The sequence below is a fragment of the Primulina tabacum genome, chromosome 5, assembly GCF_025594145.1.
Source record: "Primulina tabacum isolate GXHZ01 chromosome 5, ASM2559414v2, whole genome shotgun sequence".
In the NCBI taxonomy this organism is placed as follows: domain Eukaryota; kingdom Viridiplantae; phylum Streptophyta; class Magnoliopsida; order Lamiales; family Gesneriaceae; genus Primulina; species Primulina tabacum.
The window spans coordinates 4091673-4113204 of NC_134554.1; the positions used below are offsets into that span (position 1 = coordinate 4091673).

The 21532-nt window shown below is 32.3% G+C and overlaps 2 protein-coding genes across 9 annotated transcripts; one reads left to right on the top strand and one right to left on the bottom strand.

Moving 5' to 3' along the window:
• Positions 1-4245: 4245 nt before the first annotated feature.
• Positions 4246-6874, top strand: LOC142544601 (MOB kinase activator-like 1A). Its single transcript, XM_075651634.1, has 7 exons — positions 4246-4340; positions 4705-4756; positions 4945-5056; positions 5798-5891; positions 6063-6196; positions 6290-6447; positions 6595-6874. Exons 1-7 carry the CDS (start codon positions 4315-4317, stop codon positions 6664-6666), a joined length of 648 nt encoding a protein of 215 aa, XP_075507749.1. The 5' UTR covers positions 4246-4314; the 3' UTR covers positions 6667-6874.
• A 275-nt stretch (positions 6875-7149) lies between these two features.
• LOC142545652 (uncharacterized) lies at positions 7150-11808 on the bottom strand. Of its 8 annotated transcripts, XM_075652964.1 has the most exons (5): positions 11312-11808; positions 10979-11184; positions 9945-10091; positions 8796-8908; positions 7150-8337 (listed from the first exon to the last, which is right to left on the bottom strand). In XM_075652964.1, the coding sequence occupies exons 3-5, from the start codon at positions 9970-9972 to the stop codon at positions 7408-7410; spliced, it is 1071 nt and encodes a 356-aa protein (XP_075509079.1). In that variant the 5' UTR covers positions 9973-10091; positions 10979-11184; positions 11312-11808; the 3' UTR covers positions 7150-7407. The 8 variants fall into 8 exon arrangements, with proteins under 8 accessions (XP_075509079.1, XP_075509082.1, XP_075509080.1 ...); XM_075652967.1 differs by lacking the exon at positions 10979-11184 and having other exon boundaries at positions 9945-10069; positions 11317-11808; XM_075652965.1 differs by lacking the exon at positions 10979-11184 and having other exon boundaries at positions 11317-11808.
• Between the last annotated feature and the right edge of the window lie 9724 nt (positions 11809-21532).

Genomic DNA, 21532 nt, shown 5'->3' on the forward strand with positions numbered 1-21532 from the left:
TTTTACTCTTTCTTGGTTTTGGAATCACATTGGTCGTGCGTAAGCTAGGGGAGTTGTTTCTTTGTTTGGTCGTTCTTTAGTCATTTCTGATGTAATTGTTCCTGCCTTGGTTTAAACATATGTCTTATGTTTCAGTTTACTGACGAGGATTCCACCGCTCTCTGCATTGTTATGATCTTCGTATAAATATTGGTGGAAACAAAAATATAGCATTGGTCATCACAAAAAATCTGATTAATTCTTTTTTTTAAAGTTTTAGCTTTATTATACATGCACCGTTGGACAAGAAAGATTAGAGCCCAACTCTCAATGGAAAAATGCAATGCACGGATGAATATATGATCAGAAGTTTCCAGCTAATAAATTTGTCCTAAATTTGTTTGGCCGACAAAATACCCACCAATATCTTGGATTGCTGTGTAGACCAAAGGAAGTTGGGGGTCTTGGCTTGAAGGACTTACGAGCTTGGAACAAAACACTAATTGCGAAAACGCTATGGAAAATACATGCCAACCCAGATTTTGCTTATGGGTGAAGTGGATTACGAATCATTATAGTCATTTTGGACTTATTTGGAATTGGGAATGGCGGAAAGATGATTCCCCTTTGGTTAAACAGCTACTAATCATCCGGGATGAAATAATAGCACGACGGGGATCTACTCAATCGGCAGTAGTTTGCTTGGAAAACTGGTTCACCAGAGCAGGTGGTCTATCTCTTGCATATTCTTTCTTTTGCTCGTTTCGATGGAAATTGGCCGTGGAAGCCGATCCTATGGAAATCATGCATCTTGCCAAAACTCCGGTTCTGCTTGTGGCTGTTTGCGCATGGTAAGTTGATGACCAGAGACCGACAGTGCTACATCACCGATAAGACTTGTGTTCTATGCAAAAAAACATGAAGAATCTTCTCATCATCTTTTCTTCTCTTGTGAAATATCTTGCTACATTTGGAAGATGATTCGGGAGTGGCTCGAAATGACGAAACTCGTGGGTTCTTGCAACACGATCCTAAAATGAGATGTACGGCGATGGCAGCGTGTATTTACTCAATATGGAATGCAACGAACAGAGCACTTTTTGAGAATGAGCAACCAACCGTGCACTGAAATCATACGTAACATCCAAATTCTTACATTGCGATGCAACTCGAACGCAGCCCTATGAAGACATGTTTGTGAACTGTGGATATTGCAACATGGGTTAACCTCTATGGCTGCTATGTTTGGTGGACATATATGGATTGGAGACTCATCGTAACAGCAACAGCTCGGACAACAAGATGTGCACTTCATTGACATATATCATGTGTCTTGCTACTACAGTTTGTTTCACTTTTAATCTGCTAGATTAATACGAGTGTGTTTTTTATGTTTCCTTTTAGCTATCAAGCTTATCTCCTGAGGATGTCCAGCGTATTTGTTACTTATCTATCATGTTTTAATAAAACTTTTTTCATTAAAATAAAAAAGAATTCCCTTTTGGATAATTTAATCCCTTAATTTCATCAATATAATAAATATATTTTAAGTATATTATTATAAATATCATCATGATAAAGTTCTATCTTATAAATGGGGCAAAGGATATAAATTCAAAAATAATTTATATAATATTTTTTAAGTTCAACAAACAACTTCATTTTCTCGTATCCTCTTATGCGGGAAGCAAATTTAAATATAATCACGCTTTTTATTATCAAATTACATCCCCACTAATAATTTAAACTGATTAGTGAACTAATAGATAATCTATATTTTCTATTCTAAAGAAGTCTCTATTTATGATATTTTGTTATAAATTATGATTGTCTTAAAAGGTAAAGGGTTTGTTTATTGGGCACGAAACATTATTCGAGATGGAGTCATATTTTTTTCTCTCTACCCGATATGTCAGGTGCCTGATTATAACTACTTGAACCCAACCGACCCACGCCCACCCCAAGCCAGAGAAAATAAACAATGAATGCTCATAATCAAATAAGTTTTACATCAAGGACAGTTTGGATAGAGAAACTGTAACTTAAAAAAAACATTTAAATAAGTCCAGCTTTTAAAAGTTGTTATTTTTTTTTAAAAAAAAACAAGCAGTTTTGATAGGATAAAAAAAAAATATCGACAAATATTAATGTACTGAAATATCAAAGGAATTTTGTATAAAATGCTAACAACCAGCGACTCACGAGAATAACCTAAATCAGTATCATTGATGGCCATTAGAATGAAAAATATAAGCAAACACGCGTACGTCCTATTAAATTAACATTAGGAGCTCGGAGATCGCCCAACGGTAGGTGTGCAAGAGGAAAAATTATGAAGGACAGGGCAGTGTATCAACTTAGTGTGAAGGACGTCGGATAAGGCCATAAAGCTTAAAAGAGAAACTAGGATCCTTTAGTATATGTACAATTCAGACAAAAATAAGGATGATCATACGAGTGTCCCCATCTGACAGAGACAAGGATCGGTTCTCGATAAGAGATTGACGAGGTATCCGAGACTGGCTCACGATTCAAAAGTGTTTGATACCGAACTAGCTTCAACGGTTAGCTTTTGTCCACATATCTCGTACTATAGGATATTGCCGGATGATTGACTTGTCTAAAATGTGGTGGGGATTGATTCTCAATCTTAGTGGCCGGGTTGACCACATGAGCATCAAAATAGATACTCTATAAATGCATGATCATTTCAGGTGAAAACTAAACAATTCTTTATAGCTTAGTTGGTTTTACGGTATAATTTTTCAGTATTTGACTTGAACGTCGGGGATACGCCGGAGACCACTTTTGGGCCCTCTTTTAACGTTTTTCTTCATGATTTCAGGCGTGTTCTGGTGATTGGTCGATGCCCCAAATTTTTCCTTATCATCAACCCACATATTTCTCTATGTAATATATACCTTATTTTACAAAGTACTGAGCATCGACTTGAGTTATTATTTTTGTACATCCTGTAATGATAGATGCAAATTAGTTACATTGTGTGTTTTACAACTATGAGATACGGAGATGACTGTTAACACTTAGCACACAGATAGATTTGATCTTTCTCCTTAAAAATAATGATCTTCGTTGAAAGAAATTAATTGAGGAAAAAGAACTTTAATTTAAAAGTCCTAATTGTTAAATTAAATTTGACCGGTGGGCTGGTGGCTCAATATCCTTCTATTATTGATCTGTATAAAATAGGAATTGATATATATGAACCACTAATATTGATCCATTTAGAAATTTATAAAGATTGAAATATTTTAGAATTATTAAGAGATTTTATTCATATCATTAATTTAAGATGAGTAGGACTATTGTGATGCGAATAAAGCTGTCAAATGGATTAGTCCACCCAATCCCGACCCGCTTCGATATGAAGGCAAATGGGGCGGGTCGGTAACCAGCCAAAAATCCCCATGGTAGCATCTTTCACTGAATTTCCATAGCTCAGCAAAATCATCGAGAAAACCCTAATTAAGAACCCCATGCTATCTTACCAAGTAAAAAGTTATCGTAGAATCAATTGACACATACGTCACCCGTACATATACACTCACGCACGCGCACAGACACACAAATACATACATATGTATATAAAGAAATTAAAAATACAGATAATATCTGTTCAGAGAAAGCTCAAAATTAACAAGAAGGGAATGAAGGGGCTAGCTAGCCAGGTGAGAATGGGCGCGCCTAAAAAACTTGTCTGTTTTCACCAAACGCTTACACATGCATACGCATACTTACAATTCATATTTATGGAGACCGAGACACAAACACATGCACAAAGGGACGACTAGTCGAAATAATATATATAACGAGAGAGAAGATGAATGTGTGTGTATGTAATTGTATATATATATATATATATGTTTTGAAATATATAAAATTAAATATAGTGGCACATAAATCTCAAATCCCGATGTCCCTACATATTTAGCAAGAAAGAGTCGCGACATAGTGGTTTTGTTCAAAAGTGCTTATACAAGATGTTTGTGTGAACATTTTGTATAAAAACAAAAAAGTACCGATGAGTTTTACATATTTTGATTGAATTCAGATGTTCGCGAGAACATCTTGTATAGAAACACATGGAGAGTATCATTCTCAGTGTAGTATAGAATTGCCTGAACGTAGTTGGCTTCTAGTTGAACTCTACATTGCCAGCCTGTCATCCTCCAACACACCCCACCTGGCTGCTTATATATATTAACAGATAGGCAAACATGCAAAACCCTTTTAACTACTGAAGCAGAAAGAGAGAAAAAAAGCTGCTAATTCCTAAAAGAGTTTACTAAAAATTTCAGCAGATTGTTTATAATCATGAGTATGTTCGGAATTGGAAGCAGGTAACTAATTAGTATATGATACGTGTATATATGGGATTCTTATAATGTTCTTTTGTTTTCTCTGCATGCATATATGAATGAAGATTTCTTGATTTCGTAGCTTTGTTTTAATCCGAATCTGGGGGCTTTTTTTTAACTGTGTTTTACATGGTAAATTATTTGATCTACATTGGTTATATATGTTCAATGTATTGATCAAGTCTCATAATTTTTGCATGCAGCAATCTTGTTGTTAATTTTCAGAAAATTGTGAAGTGATGAAAATTAATGGACTTCTTCACACTTCTATAAATTAGATCTTTTATTTATTTATAGCACTTTTTGCAATGAGTGCTGATTTGATTTCTGTAATTGATAGTAACAGCAAAAACAAGAAAACTTTCCGTCGTAGGAAGAATTCCCCCTCTGGCAGTAAGGTAAGTAAAAACATTGTTAAGTCAAATAATTTGTGAGTACTTCTGACTAACGAGTAAAAATTGTAAGCGTTACAATCAACAAGCTTGCGTTTCAGGGCCGAAAACCTGCATGAACTGGTTAATATATATATTTCAAATGTGAAACATGTAATTATAAATAAACTATATATTTTATTAATTTGATGCAGGGTTTGCTGCTAAAGCAGCGTATTGAATCTACGTTGGGTGAGTATGGCAACTTAAGGGAAGTTGTGGTACTTCCACCAGGGGAGGATCTTAACGAATGGTTGGCCGTAAATAGTAAGAATTTACGTGTGATTCATTTGCCTCTCGTAACTGTCAAACGATGAAATTTGATTTCTGGCTAAATTCATTCAAGTTTTTCCTTATGTTTCTATAACCGTGATGTGCCTGTTATTATCTCATATTGGCTAGCTAGCTTTATGAGCGATTGTGAAGAGACTTGCAATTAAGTCTGAGAGACTCTTATACTTGTAAGAGATTGTTTGCAATCTCTAAAATAAAGTGATATTTAGATTTTCTTTTGAAAGTTTACAAATTCAATCACTTGTTTTAGACTTTGCAAACACTCTCTTATTTGACTTGAGTCTTGGGTTTGAGCTGATCTCCTCTTGGTCTTATGGAGAGATGAACTGCGACAGTATGCACATCTATGCTGTCTCCAATGAGCTCTCTCTCGGCGAACATAGCGAATTATGATCTCCTTTTATGTAGTTATTGAGTCATGATAACCTACAAAAGTTTGTCATTTTCCGGTATCCACTGCGTGCATGTCTCATGTCAGGACTCGACGAGTATATTTTCGATGAACTTGTCATTTCCCAACGACCTATGGTCGATGTCTCGTTTCTATTTTTGGCACATACCTTTAAATAAGGTGTTCATATCTGATCCGTTTGTCAATAACCACATTCATACGATGTGGTTTGTCGCGATCGATATACTAAAAGCAGAATACCTGCTTAGAGAGTGTTTACTGTTATGTTGTTTGAAGTTACCAGTTCTTTCTCCCTCATGCAGCTGTTGACTTCTTTAATCAAGTAAGCGTTCTTTATGCGACTCTAACAGAGTTTTGCACACCAGAAAATTGTCCTAAGATGTCAGCTGGACCGAAGTATGTTCTTCGACTCATTAATATTTACCTTGTCTATGTTCTTTGTCATGATATTTTCTGTAGCTAGCCTTTGACAAGTTATGTCCAAGTGTTTTTGCTTATAAAGTAGCACAAGATTTGCATTGAGTTGGTATAATGTAATATAATTTGAAGCCATTCTTGGATGTGCAGGTATGAGTACCGATGGGCTGATGGTGTGACCGTAAAGAAGCCTATAGAGGTATCTGCACCAAAATATGTCGAGTATTTAATGGACTGGATCGAAGCTCAGCTCGAGGATGAGTCCATCTTCCCTCAAAAAATAGGTACGATCTGTATATTATAGGTGCGTGCATATGTCTATTCTTATGACATCAACTTTGTTTATCAAACTCGATGTTTTTTTTCATGAATTCTAGGCGTACCCTTTCCTCCGAACTTCCAAGACATCGTGAAAACCATACTAAAACGTCTTTTCCGTGTGTATGGGCATATATATCACTCACATTTCCAGAAGATTTTGAGTCTAGAAGCTCATCTGAACACTTGCTTTAAGCATTTTGTTCTGTTTACTTCGGTAATCTTTTTCATTATCGAAATTTGTAAAATATAAGAGTAAGTTCTGCCCTAAGAATAGGGGTAGCAACCACAGGTAACCCCCGGCCCTTTCGACGTATCAAACTGTGGTATAAATCTTGACTATGATTTGCATGATTTAATGCAGGAATTCGGGTTGATCGCCAAGGAAGAACTCGAACCCCTTAACGAGATAATCGAGCCGATGCTGCGATCCTAGTTAGCTAGAAACTTTCTAGCTCTGAGTTTCAGAAAATTCAGCTTGTTTAAGTAACTTCTCAGTCTTGAGAAAGCTGTTGGTTAAGTTGGCATTGTTCTTCTAGCTATCCTTGATATCGTGTAATGAAATTAAACACTGGTAAATTCTATGGCCAAACTTAATGATGGAGGTTGGCTGTGACGTATAAAATTTGCAACCTTTTCCGATTCGTGTAGCTAAAAGTCTTTCAAATAGAATGACGTGGTTATAAAATGGTAAAAAATTGGAGTTTTATTAAATTTGGTTATTCATTTAAATATAAAAATTATTAATTTTATTCTGTTAGATGGGCGATAAGTTCAAGACATGGTTGACTGGTTTAACCACTCATCGCTCGAGCTTTTGCATTAATCAAGCAACAAGAATTGCGTCACTACTTCTAATTTTTTGTAGATATTCGAATTTGAAACCACGGTTACTCGTGTATGTATGAGTTGCTTTAACTTGCAATTGACTGCTCCATCGGACTCGAATAATCGAATAACGGAGAACACCCATTGTTACACTAAAGTTTTATTCATAACGAAACGCACCGCCCCCATCACCATTACAGAAACAAAGACTGCGACACAACTTGGATCCTAAAAGATTAAACGGTAGACACAAGAAAAAAAGACTGGAACATAAACATAGCGAGGCACGAAACAAAGACAACAGTTGAGAAACATCGATGGAGGGTACGTCAAAAGGGTTGGGTTATCCTCATGGCTCTGGCCTACCGTTGTTGGGAACAAATTTACGCATCCAGACATGCTTACCATTGATGGAAAATTTTGCTTTGCTCGTCCCACTGAGAATGCTGTCTATAAAAGCTGGACTGTGGAATACGACTCTTGCATAGAGAGCTTGTTCATTGACCTTAACCTCTTGCATGTGGACCGACTCTATGCAGTTCCCATAGATCCTTGAGAAGAATTGCCTTATTTCACTTTCAGAGACGGGGTAGCCTTTAGAGAATGTAGCAAACATGGTCCTCACGTATAGTGCCGGCTCGTTTGCCTGAACCACGTTGCTTTGGGAAGGACAGGTGTCTACTTGAATGTTTATGTTAGAGAAGCTTTGCATCAAAGGGTCGTCATAAGATGACTGTGCCATCATCGGGTTCAAACCTGATGCAGCATGGCCTTGCATGCTCATTTGGCTATCGTTCAAGCTTTCACCAAAACCACCATAACAGGCTTTCTCCATAATGTCGGATAGTACAGGGATGTAAACTTGCATAATCAGGGTTTGAATTTCATGGTAAACAGTAAGTCGACGGAGGTGGAAATATTTGAGAGTGAGATCCTTTTGCACGATGCTCTGAGTGAGCGGAATTTCAGTTGCTTCAAATTGGAGCGGGAACTGGGCATCATCCATGCACTTGAGGCATGCCATGGCCTCATCAGCTAGTTCGTTGATAAGAAACACAGGTTGCGACAAGATCTTACTTACGGCATTGCTAAAGCCTGACCGTTCGAACCAAAGCCACAGTCCCATGATCTGCAGGCAGTCTAAGGGGTTTCGCCAAAGATCTCGCACAAGAATGGTGTACAGTTGTCTATCAATCTTCTGAAAAATCTTGGATTCCTCTAGCGTAACAGAGGGAAATGAACCATCCATGAGAATATCCGCAGCCAGGAGATGCCAAACCTGTTAAGCATGAACATCAAACCTGAATTCCAAGTAAAACTTAGAAATAACAAAATGACAAAAGTGAAACAGAGAAACAGGACTTGAGATAAGATAGTAACTAGCAGTAACCACCAGCCACCCAGAAAATCAAGAAAAGCAAAATCGAGAATGTGCGTTCCAGAGGAGGAAATGAAAATTAAAATGAGAAAGGGTTAAAATGAGAATCCATGCAAATGAGTAAAAAAAATGAAGAAGAATGCACGTTATTTGAGTCATCTTCTTAAAATCAGAAAAATCAGAGAAACAGATGCTCAAAGTCAGTTAGAAGATATTCATGGAGCTCATGGGAAATAAATCCCACTTCTTTTTTCTTCAGGAAAAGCCATGCAGCTGATTCAAAATTACAATTACATCAAACTCTAGACTAAGACGTCTAGCAGGCTTCTTTGCTAGGAGAAGAACCTAAGGCGACTTACGGTAAAAAATTCTTGAATAGAACTTTTTTTCTTAAGGAACTCTATGACCCAACTCGCTTTATAAATATAATCACATCCATCGATGGTAGATGAAGGCATTAAGTTGTTTTTATCTGTTGTTCACAAAAAAACAAGCATTAACTGTGCTGAGTAGGAAAATTTCAAAGAGAAATAATCTTTAGTAGGTGAATTAATGTGATTGTTGAGATTATAACAATAAGCCCTGGATGTATCACGATTCTTTTGTTTCAGTCAGAAGCCGCGAAAGCATTACACTTGTTGCACATGAAGAAAGGTGAAGAAATCAAAGAACTCAATTATTCACCAAATCCACAATTTTCAAGGGATTACAAATTTACAAGGCCTGGGTTATTATAACGGGTCCAAAAGTTCTACACTTCTCTATCCAACCCTACCCAGTTCAATGTCTTCCTTCATCTCAATTATGAAACCTAAAAAGTATAGTTTGTTTCACACTTTCTGCTTTTTGTAAATTTTAGCAAACTTAGGTAAAGCAATGAAAATTTAACCTTATACTCTGGCAGAGTTTAACAATAACCTTATATTCTGTCGAGTATCTAAAGTTTGTCGCTATGCAGTTCGAAATCAGCATAACAGAATCGTTCATAATTTTGGCTGTTTAGCTTAATGGAACTTTAGATACTCGACAGATTGAAGACACGGTGATATTAATTTTTAATATGAGATAACTGGTAGCATCATATTAAAAAGTTTGTCGCTATGTAGTTGGAAATCAACATAACGGAATCGTTCATAATTTTGGCTGTTTAGCTTAATGGATGACGGCAGATTTTGGCTTAACTCATGAACGACAACTTTGCGCAACAAAGTTATCTCTTGCTATTCCGTACAATTCATACGTCAGACAATTGCGACCCAAACATCCACTGTTGCGCATAATGACATAATATGTTCATTTTTAACTATTGACTAACAACAAATTTTGAGTTTGGGAACAATCACCACTTAATCGCGGCCACATTTCTAGGAGGTCGCGTCAGAGCAATCTGCATGAACTTTAAAAAATTTACAAATCTGGACAATGATCAACGCAATATTGACAAACAAACAACTAGTCTGTCGATAGTATAACCTAAATTTTGTCTGAAGCTAAATCATATATCATACCATAAAGAGTCTTCAACTGACAATCCATTGTTGTTCGAGCCTTTTCTGATCATTAGTAGAGCTCCTACAGCCATTGGTATTCCTGAAAGTTGATGATTCTGGTTGCAACGATCATACTTTATCGGCTGGAAAAGATATTGAAACCAACTGACAAAGACACCAAAGAAATTTCACGTAAAATTTTAAAAATCCAAATATTTAAGAAGAGATAAAATTATAAAATAAAAAATTCAGAACATTAGACCATCATGCATGAATTTACAAGAACAAATAAAGGCTCGACTATAGGCAAACTCAGCCTGACAGCGGCAACTTTTCTCCAGTGCGGAAGAGAGAGACATGTTTCAGTCTCTCTAGCACACGTAAATAGACAAAGGGAAGGCCAGTAATAACTTAAGAAAAACAAATCCTAAATTTCTCACAGGCAAATAAATGACTTGCCTTGAGAACTTTGGACGCAGTAAATTGATAAAAATCTAGTGATCGCATTGTAAAACCACCTAACACGTTTTAGGCTTAAATACTAAATAGTTACCACAATAAGCAGAAGCATGCGAGGAAGAGCAATAAAGATAGTATATTATCTCGAGCTCCATGAACAAGCATCATATTCAGGATTCATAAAGTAAAACAGAAACAAAAGAAAGATATTTTTGGCGCTTTCATTGATCCATAATTCACAGATCAGAAGCTGAGAGAGAGGGAGCTAAGGATGTCTAATGTAGACACATCAAGAAAAAAGTAAAGAATCTTTTGACAGTTATTCATATCCTAGTGGATTCATAAAAACAGGCTCTACGTAGCTTGCATTATCAAAGGAATTGTTAAATAGAAATCTTAAGAACAGCATAGACAGCATAATCAGGCAGGCATCGAAACATTAGAAAGCGGCCAGGCAGATAGATGGAACACGATGACAGATTTCTATGCTTCTCACTGAAATCCCAAAGTACAATGGCACAAAAAAATAAATAGATTCCGAAGTAACAAAACCATCCATAGTAAAACAATCCCACAAAACCTCATTTGTGCACCTAAGTCAGCTCAGAACAACATAGTCGGCTAGTGTGACTGAGTTTAATAGCATTAGTGCTTTTCAAGTTTACGGTTAAATCTCCAAACGGATCGATTTAGGTCATCAATGAGAGTCATCTTCACGCAGAGGAGTGTGTGTGAGATATATTCATCAATTCATACGCGTGTTTCTTGAAATATACCAGAACACCTAAAACCCCGAACCCTGGACAAAATTTTTAAATCAATCCAAAATGCAAGATCGATTTTAGTAATAACTGCTTCCAGAATCATCACATATTCAAAAAATTGACTGACTTTAGTACACTGAAGGGAAGGGGAATGCTGCGTACTTTACCGGGACACCTTCATCCAAAGCATCCATATTTCCGAAGGCAGGCCCTCCTTTACACTCACTCCACTCCGCCTCCCGAAGGACTCGCCGCTGTTTTTTTCTCATCCAAGGCGTGAAGGAAGATCCCCCCGAGCCACTCCGACCTCCAGAAAAACCAAGTAATGGAAAACTCCGGCGAGAAACAGATCGAGAAAACAATGTCATGTCGCGGTTAGCAAATCCCGGCATTTCGATCGGGGCCACAATTGTTCCTCTCCAAAGCTCATGGCACCGCCATCAGCTAAGACATTGCGGCTACTCGGCGGCGGATTTCAGAAATCGAAGGTTATTTTCCTGTGGTGGCGGGTGTAATCGAATTTGATTTTCAGTGGCTTTGGTGTTCAGTCTCAACCGTCCCTCGTTTTCCATCGCTGAAATAGCTAATCTTACTCTCTCCTATATTTTGAATTTTCGTTAGTAAGTTTTTTATTTTTATTTTTTCCCCAAATATATAACTTCAGCTCTTTCCTTCCACACAAAATTTCCCTTCCTCGAATAATTGCAAATCCTACGTATAAGAAATCAAAATACGCCAGCGGGACAGCTGCCCGCGATCCCTCACAATCAGTCAGTCTATTTGACACGGTGAAACGGGACGGTTTTTATTCATTTTGACACCTCTAATATCGAGGTCAAAAATTTAGTACAAGGTTTTAAGTTCAACATCTAATCGTATCCCATTACGTTTTTATACCTGAATCGATTTATTTTAAAATAATGATTCAGTTGATCGAAAAAAAACAATATTATATTATATAAAATAATGATAATATAATAAATAATATATTTCAACATAAAAAATTTCACGGACCAGATATTTTTCACTAAATTGTTATATTTCATCACATAACTCGCAAAAAATGAGATGTTGCAGTGAAAATTAATATTTTGAATATAAAAAATAATATTTTTCATTGATCGAAAATCCGTCACACAAAGTTGAACAAAAAACTATTGAAACACTCACATAAATTTTTTTTTATATGTGGAGAGTGTTATTATATACTCTAACCTACTTAGTTTATATAAATAAAAGTATCCTATATTGTTTGGTATAAAATTAGAAGTTGATAATATTTTATAATATGGTTATTTGTGTATTCCCAACGATTTGTCTTACATTAACTGTATCTTTTTTTTAAAAAAAAATGTCCCAATTTCCTAGTTTGTGACGTGAACGGTTCCTATTCTTCTTCTTTTTCTTGGAGGGAATCCCAATCATCTTGTATTTTGTTTTTTTTAAAGAATGTAAAGGAAATTCCCTCTGAAAATAACATTACGTCTTTTGTCAAAAATAATAGAATTGTGTCAAGATAAACTAGATTCCTCCAAGGAGCATATATTTATGAGTCAAGTCGAGTCGAGTAAGAGCATGTGCGACTTGATTAGCGGGTCTTGGGCAATATTGAATTTTGATCCCAGGTTGGTTGGAGCATTCTGAAATCATCAGCGGTAGGTTCTTCCAAAGAGAAAAGACGAGCTGAAACAAAAAGCACCTGGCCAACGGAATCTTACCCTACCATTCCCACAGCAAAGAAATCCAACGAGGCAACTACTGCGGCATCAACGTTAATTTTGCAAAAACCATTTGAAGGGGGCTGCCATGTTTTGGTCTTGTTGCGAATGAAGACCTGAACACTTTTTTACAGGAGAAATATGAGAAAAGTGTCCAAAAAGCTGCGTGCTCTTTTGCAAAATGAATCGTATAAAAAAAAAGCCTACGACAACGGTTTTTTTCACCATTGTGATAGATCTTTTAAAACCGTTGTTAAAACCCCTGTGGTTAAATGGTTTGCTCAATGACAACGATTTTTTCCTGTTGTTGTAGCCTACAAAATTAGCGACGGATTTATGTAAAACCGTCGCTGAACCGTCGCTACTTTTAGCGACGGTTGGATCATGATTTCCATCGCTAATATTTTCAGTAAAATAAAAAAAATTACGTTTAATAATTTAATAAATCTAAAAAAACTTTCAATTTGAATAGGCTAACAATATTCATTATATTAACTAACAATTAAAAAGTTACCAAAAATTAAAGCGAAAAAATTTACCCTAAATCGAAACTAAAATCGTGTAAGAAGAAAAAATTTAAGTGTTGTAAAGTGGAAAAATCATGTAAGAGAGAAAAATTTCGAGTGTTGTGAAGTGGGTGGAAGAAAATGAATCGAAAATGCGGGTATTCAAAGAAAGTTTGCGACGGTTATTGGTAAAACCGTCGCTAATTATAGTGGTTTTTTTCAAATTTTAAATTTTGCGAGGGTTTGGGTTATAACCGTCGCTATATTTAGCGACAGTTTCGCTAAAAACGTCGCTAAGTTAATACATGTGACGGTTTTACTTTAAAATGTCGCTAAATTTAGCAACGGTTTTATTTCAAACCGTCGCAATTTTGAAATAGCGACGGTTTTGCTAAAATCGTCGTTAAATATGGCAACAGCATACACAAATCGTTGTTGTTTGTCCAAAAAACACGTTAATCGACAACGATTTTCTAAAACCGTTGTCGATTGTCCAAAAAAACACGCTAATAGAGAACGGCTCATAGAACCGTTGTCATAAAAGCTCAAAGACCGGTTTTATAGAACCGTTGTCATTGACCCTAAAAACCGTTGTTTTTGACCCCCAAAAGACAACGGTTTTATAAAATCGTTGTCATTTGCTTAAAAAACGCTACACGACAAGGGTTTTCATTAAAACCGTTGTTAAAAATTTTTTAACAACGGTTTTAGTGAGAACCGTAGTCGTATGTGTGTTGTTAATTATCAAACGAGCACTTTGGGAGGTGGACATCCGTTGGAAATGCAAACAGTGCTCATGACAAGATCGTGTGGCATTATACTGAAAAAGCAGATTCCACCGTGAAATCGGGTACCGTCTTTCACTCACGAAGGAAGTAATGGGTGGATTCGATAGGGAGAAGCACAAATTACGGAAACTAAAGATCCCCAATAAAATCAAAATTCACTTATGGGAGAGTATTCTTCAATGCTTTACCAGTTGGAGTCAACTTGGGGACACGGGAATCAACATAAATAAGTTTTGTTCTTGTTCCAATCCTCTTGTCAAAATCAAGATAAGAAAACAAAAACGTGTTTTTTTTTAATTAAAATTTATGATTTAAGTAGGCATTTAAGCAATTTTTAAAATTGTATTTTAATTGAAGGATCTCAAGTTAAAGATTGCAAATTTAAAATAAAAAAATCATTGATTTGTATTTGCAATGAATTTCAAGCTTTAAATAATTATTTATCAAGTAATTACGATGGACTTCAAATTAATCCTAAAAAAATTTATATTGATTCATCTTTCAAATAATTACTAAAATCTAAATCTTTTATAACAAACACAACCTAAATTCACATGCAACGTCATCGATACTGGATGATTTGATATTCCAAGTGAAACGTCTGCTTAATCATTTTCTTAAAACGTGCTAAAATTTTTATTTTTTTTTTCAAACCTCACATAGAATTCGACCGAACCATAAAATATTTTGGAACCATTTTAAAAATAAAACAACCAACTATTTTATCAATCCAAAAACATTATTTGAAAAGTATAGCTCATATTATAACCTCTAAAAAACCACTCATAAATAAATCGTCGTAAAAATATCTTTAACATAACTTAAAATCATAAATCATAACTAGTGCAGAAAACTAGCGTCGGTCCTCGGGTTATGTGCACCTTTAGTCTAGCAAAGTCAACCATCAAGACCTCAATTATCATTATTATCATAATTACATGCATCAATCACATCTAGTGAGTCTAAAGACTCAATACATCATATTCTTGATAACAAGTACTACATATACAGATCACATACGACAGTGAAAAATACTTGTACCTAAAATATCGTTTTCATGAAGATGCATAAACTTAAACATTTTCGTAAACATTTTCATGATGCATAAAACTTTAAATAAAAATGTTTTCATAATGATGTATCAACTTTAAACATAAACATTTTCATAAACTTTTGCATATATATTTTCATAAACATATTCATATTCATATCAACATATTCGTATCATCATATTCATATTCGTAGTCATATTCGTGTTTGTTGAAGCCATATCGTGATTGTAACTCGTATTATTAAACGTATTGGGCGATGGATTCATCTAGAGAAAACCACAATACTGGGCGGCGGGGGACACCAGCGACACTCTCACCAGTCAACTGGGCCCTGGCCAACGTATTAACATATTCGTATTCGTATTTGTATCCAATGAAACACGATCGTTGGGTTCCCACTAGGACCATAACCCTCACGATATTTCTAACATATTTAGTCACAATCCATTCACGTCCTTCAACATTTCGCATTTCCATCACTTAATAAAAACATGCATATAATATTATTTTTCTTTAAAACCAAGCATGCAACATATCTTATAAATGTCAATGTCAAATCATAAAAATCCATAAACATTTAAAAATCATAATTTAACATATAAAAAATCATAAATATCTATAAAAATTTTAAAATAAATTAAAAATCCGTAAACATTTAAAATAAATGTTTTAATGTATAAAAATCATAAAAAACCATAAACGTTTCAAAATAAACATTTTAACATCAAAACGTTTAAAATAAATATTTAAATCATAAACATTTAAAATAAACGTTTTAACATATTAAATCATAAAATATTTAAACATATTAACATCTTAAAAATCCATAAACATTTAAAATTGACATATTAACATATAAAAATTCCATAAACATCCATAACCATTGAAAATAATCATATTAGCACATAAAAAATCATTAAGGACACTGCCATGACATTTACTAATTTCTAGGTGTAAAAAGATCGTTTTACCCCTGACGTAAAATTTCACGTTTTTGACTTTTTCTTAATTTCATTGACTCTAACATGTCCCAAATAATTATTTAAGTTAACAAGAATTTTCTCATATTTTTATTTAGCTTAAATCGAGGACTTTTAATTTAATCTTTAAATATAATGTATTAATGCGTTTTAATCCCGAATTAAACCAACACCGATAAAAATTACGTCCCGGTGTATAAAATCACTTCAAAACCGCTCATTTTCAAAAATAATAAAAAACATCACCCTTAATTTAAATAATTAAAAACAATTATTTAATAAAATCATTTTTTTATTTTTCATCCATCGATCTCCGTTCCTCGATCGCAACTCGAATAACCTTTAAAAATACATTTTAATGCAACCATGTAGAAAAATATATTTTAAACATGTCAATATGCACAACATAATTAATTTATACAATTAAAACAATTAATTAAAATACAAAAGAATTTAATAATTACATGCATGTGGTTTACATGGACCTTAAAATTTTCGGGGCGTTACACCAAGCATGGTGGGCTTCCATTATTTTTTGTGTATAAACCTAATTGAAATGCAATTCAAACTAAGTCGAGGTCCCTTTTATTTCATGGAAAAAACTTATGTGAGACAGTCTTATGCGTCGTATTTTGTGAGATATATCTCTTATTTGGGTCATCCATGAAAAAATATTATTTTTTATGCTAAGAGTATTATTTTTTATTGTGAATATCGGTAGGGTTGACCCGCCTCACAGATGAAGATTCGTAAAACCGTCTAACAAGAAACCTACTCTTAGTTCATTGACTTGGGTTGGCCAAATCATTTGCTACATTTAGGGAATGATTTCAAAACCTATTTATTAGGTGTGATGCATAAAGTTTTCACATGCATCACAAAGGTGTGGGCTGGACCATAAACTTCAACAAACGAACCGTTAAAAGTCAAAATTTTAGTCATTTGTACATGCAATACTTTTTCCTTTTTTTAGTAGGACTAATGTGTCACAAATTTTAGTCATTATAATATGTAATATTTTTTAATTTGGGGAAATCAATTTGGAATATGCAAAAGGTGGACTCTTCGTTTTCCCAAAATGATTACGTGCATTCACAGACAGTGGAGGAACTCGTGCATTGAACCTTTTCGATAATAGCAGTTAGTTCAATGTATTTTAAGTCCACGGTTTAATAAATTGATGCCCTTTAATAAATGAGTGTTAAAACGCTATCTGCTTTTTAAAAACTAAATAAATTTAATTTCGTTATAAGGCTTAAATTTTGAACACAAATTTATCATAACGACAGGCATTAATGTTTTTATACTCACACATGTGATCGAACCGGTGTATTTTAAAATCTATATCTATATATATATAAAAACAGAGTTTTTGCCAAAAATAGTAATTTCCCGCCAAAATGTCATTTCTAAAAAAGGAAAGTTATATCATGAATATTGAAATACGTGTACTGCAATAAATGATAATTTCAATTATTGCTTGCATTGATTATATCAATTCATTTAATACAAATTCGAATTTAATTCATTTTTATATTAATTCAAATATAATTGATGTGTTATATATATATATATATATATTCAAATTGATACTAAACTCTATTGAAAACATAAATTACATTAAAAAATTTGCATTGATTATATCAATCAATTTAATTTGTGGTATGATTTTGTGTTACTATGATATATTTGATCCCAAATGCATATTATTTCGAGATTACCTTAATTTGAAAGAATTAATGCATTGTAGTTTTCTTCCAAAACCATATGTATATTATATATCTTGAATTGTCTTCTTAAAAATTCAAATAAGAAAGCCCAAGAAAATTAAAAGAGATAGATTCAAAAGAATTTCAAATGGATACTAAATTATCCTCAATAAACATGTATACTACCTTCAATAATCAAAAATGTTTGACATCCAATGCATGTATTATATATATTTTTTTACTCGAATTGAAACTAAAATATATTGAAAACGTAAACTATATTAAAATATTTGTATTGATTATATCAATCAATTTAACTAAAAACACTACAAATAAATTTAAAATACAAATGATTGCAATGTTCAGTATCACTCATGAGATAAATCATTCAAAAACACATTTTGCTATTTTAAGTATTTCCTGCCCAGATTACTTACTAAAAAAGAAATATAATATTTAATTATTTTATTTAATTTTTCTAAATAAAAATTGGTTGAGTGTTAAAAGTTATCACCATAACAAATTTTTCCAATGAAAAATTAAATTATCATTTAATAATCATAATTTTTTTTAAATCTCAAATGCATATTATTTCGAAATTACTTTAATTTGAAAGAATTAATGCATTGTATTTTTCTTCCAAAACTATATGTATATTGTATATTTTGAATTGTCTTCTTAAAAATTCAAATAAGAGAGCACAAGAAAATTTAAAAAGATAGATTCAAATGAGTTTCAAATGGACATTGAATTACTCTCAATAAACATGTATATTACCCTCTATAATCATATATATTTAACACCCAATGCATGCAATTCGAGATTTACATAATTTGAAAGAGTTAATGTATGATATAATTCTGTCAAAAATATCCAATGTATAATTTTTGTCCTTTGGAATGTCTTATTTGAATTTTAAATTATAAATAATGTAATATTGCATATTATATTATAAACCAATTTTATTCTATTTATCTTACTAAATATATCTACTCCGAATTTGAATTCTGAAATGACTTTTCTTTCAGCATCATATATGAGTTGAATTCCTTCCAAGATGTAATGTTCGTTTAAATTTAAATTTGTACGTTTTTATGAACTGCCTACATATGGAAACAACGAGACATCAAGTTTGAAATATGTCTTTCATGATCGATAAGTAAAAAATATTATTCTTCTATTTGTACAAAATTTTAATTATTACGTATTACTAATATGATAATTTTCTTCTATATTAAAAAATTTACAGATACATGATAGTATAAAATGTCCCGTAATAGAAATGATTAAACCAATTCTAAAGAAAGTACGCATCTTATTAGAAGACACCTTATAAAATTTATTGACGTTGTTTTGGAATACACATAGTAAATGTTAATAAAATAACTTTTCTGATTTATACATAATTTACTTATATCACATTTTCATTTTTCTTTCGGAATAATAGGCTGTTGTGTATATTATGAAGTGATTTTGTAGATAAAATCACAACTCATTTGGATAAAGATATTGATGAAACAATTATTGTTATCATTCAATTATGTCAAACTTGTGTCATGTCACAAAATTATTTGTGAATGTGGATTTAGACGAAATTACTGAATTTTTAAAAAAGTATTTCTCATTAATTTTATTTGAATGTGATTTAAATTTTTTTTAATCATATGTTAAAAAATAATAATATATAGCTTCTCGAAAAATTAAAGAATTAAATAAGTATTAAGGTTGGTGGTCGACATCAATACACTAAATACGGTAAGCATCATGTCATTGCCTTGGGCTAACACAATCTAAAATTTTGATATATGATAGTGATATTAGCCAAAAAATTAATCTATGTATTTAAGAAAGTTTTTTAAAATTAGCGAAAAAAAGTTTCTATTTTTATTTTTTTATAATTATATTATTTTTTCAATTTAAATATCTATTCATTTTTTACTAATTTTTAATAATATCATCTCGTGCATCGCACGAGTTAAATATTAGAATATATATAAAAGCAGAGTTTTTGCGAAAAATAGTAATTTCCCGCCAAAATGTCATTTCTAAAATAGAAAAAATTTATTATGAATATTGATATATGTGTACTGCAATAAATGATCATTTCAATTATTGTTTGCATTGATTATATCAATTCATTTAATTCAATTTTGAATTTAATTAATTTTTATATTAATTCAAATGTAATTTATGTATTATATGTTTTTTTTATTTTTTTACTCAAATTAAAACTAAATTATATTGAAAACATAAATTATATTAAAAATTTTGCATTGACTATATCAATCAGTTTAATTAAAAACTGTATAAATAAATTTAAAATACAAATGTTTGCAATGTTCAATATCACTCATTAGTAAATCATTCAAAAATAAATTTTTATATTTTAAGTAATTTCTGCTCAAATTACTTACTAAAAAAGAAATGCAATATTTAATTAGTTTATTTAATTTTTCTAAAAATAAATTTGGTTGAGTGTTAAAAGTTATCACTACAACAATGTTTTCCAATGAACATTAATTTACAATTTAATAATCATAATTTTTTTTATCTCAAATACATATTATTCCGAAATTAGCTTAATTTGAAAGAATTAATGCGTTGTAATTTTCTTCCAAAACCATATGTATATTATATATCTTGAATTGTGTTCTTAAAAATTCAAATAAGAGAGCACAAAAAAATTAAAAAGATAGATTCAAAAGAGTTTCAAATAGACATTAAATTACTCTCAGTAAACATGTATATTACCCTTAATAATCAGAAATTTTTGACACTCAACGCATGCAATTCGAGATTTCCATAATTTGAAAGAGTTAATGAATGATATAATTATGTCAAAATCATCAAATATATAATTATCGTCCCTTGGGATGTCTTATTTGAATTTAAAATTATAAATAATGCAATATTGCATATTATATTAGAAACCAAATTTATTTTATTTATTTTATCAAGTTTATCTACTCCAAAATTGAATTTTGAAATGACTATTCTTTTCAGCAGCATATATGAGTTGAATCATTTCAAGATGTAATGTTCGTTTAAATTTAGATTTGTTCGTTGTTATGAACTACCTACATATGGAAACAACGAGAACAACAAGACACTTTGAGATCTGTCTTTCATAATCGAGAAGTAAAAAATATTATTCATCTATTTGTACAAAATTTTAATTATTACGTATTACTAATATGATAATTTTCTTCTATATTACAAAGTTCACGGATACATGATAGTATAAAACTTCCCGTAATGGAAATGATTAAACCAATTTTAAAGAAAGTAAGCATCTTATTAGAAGACACCTTAAAAATTTTATTGACATTATTTAGAAATACACATAATAAATGTTAATTAAATAACTTTTCTGATTTATATATAATTTACTTATGATCACGTGTTTCATTTTTCTTTCGGAATAATAGGCTGTTGTGTATATTATGAATAGATTTTATAAATAAAATCACAACCCATTTGGATAAAGATATTGATGAAATAATTATTGTTATCATTCAAATGTGTCAAACACGTGTCATGTCACAAAATTCTTTGTGGATGTAAATTTAGACGAAATTACTGAAATTTTGAAAAAATATTTCTCATTAATTTTATTGAATGTGATTTAAA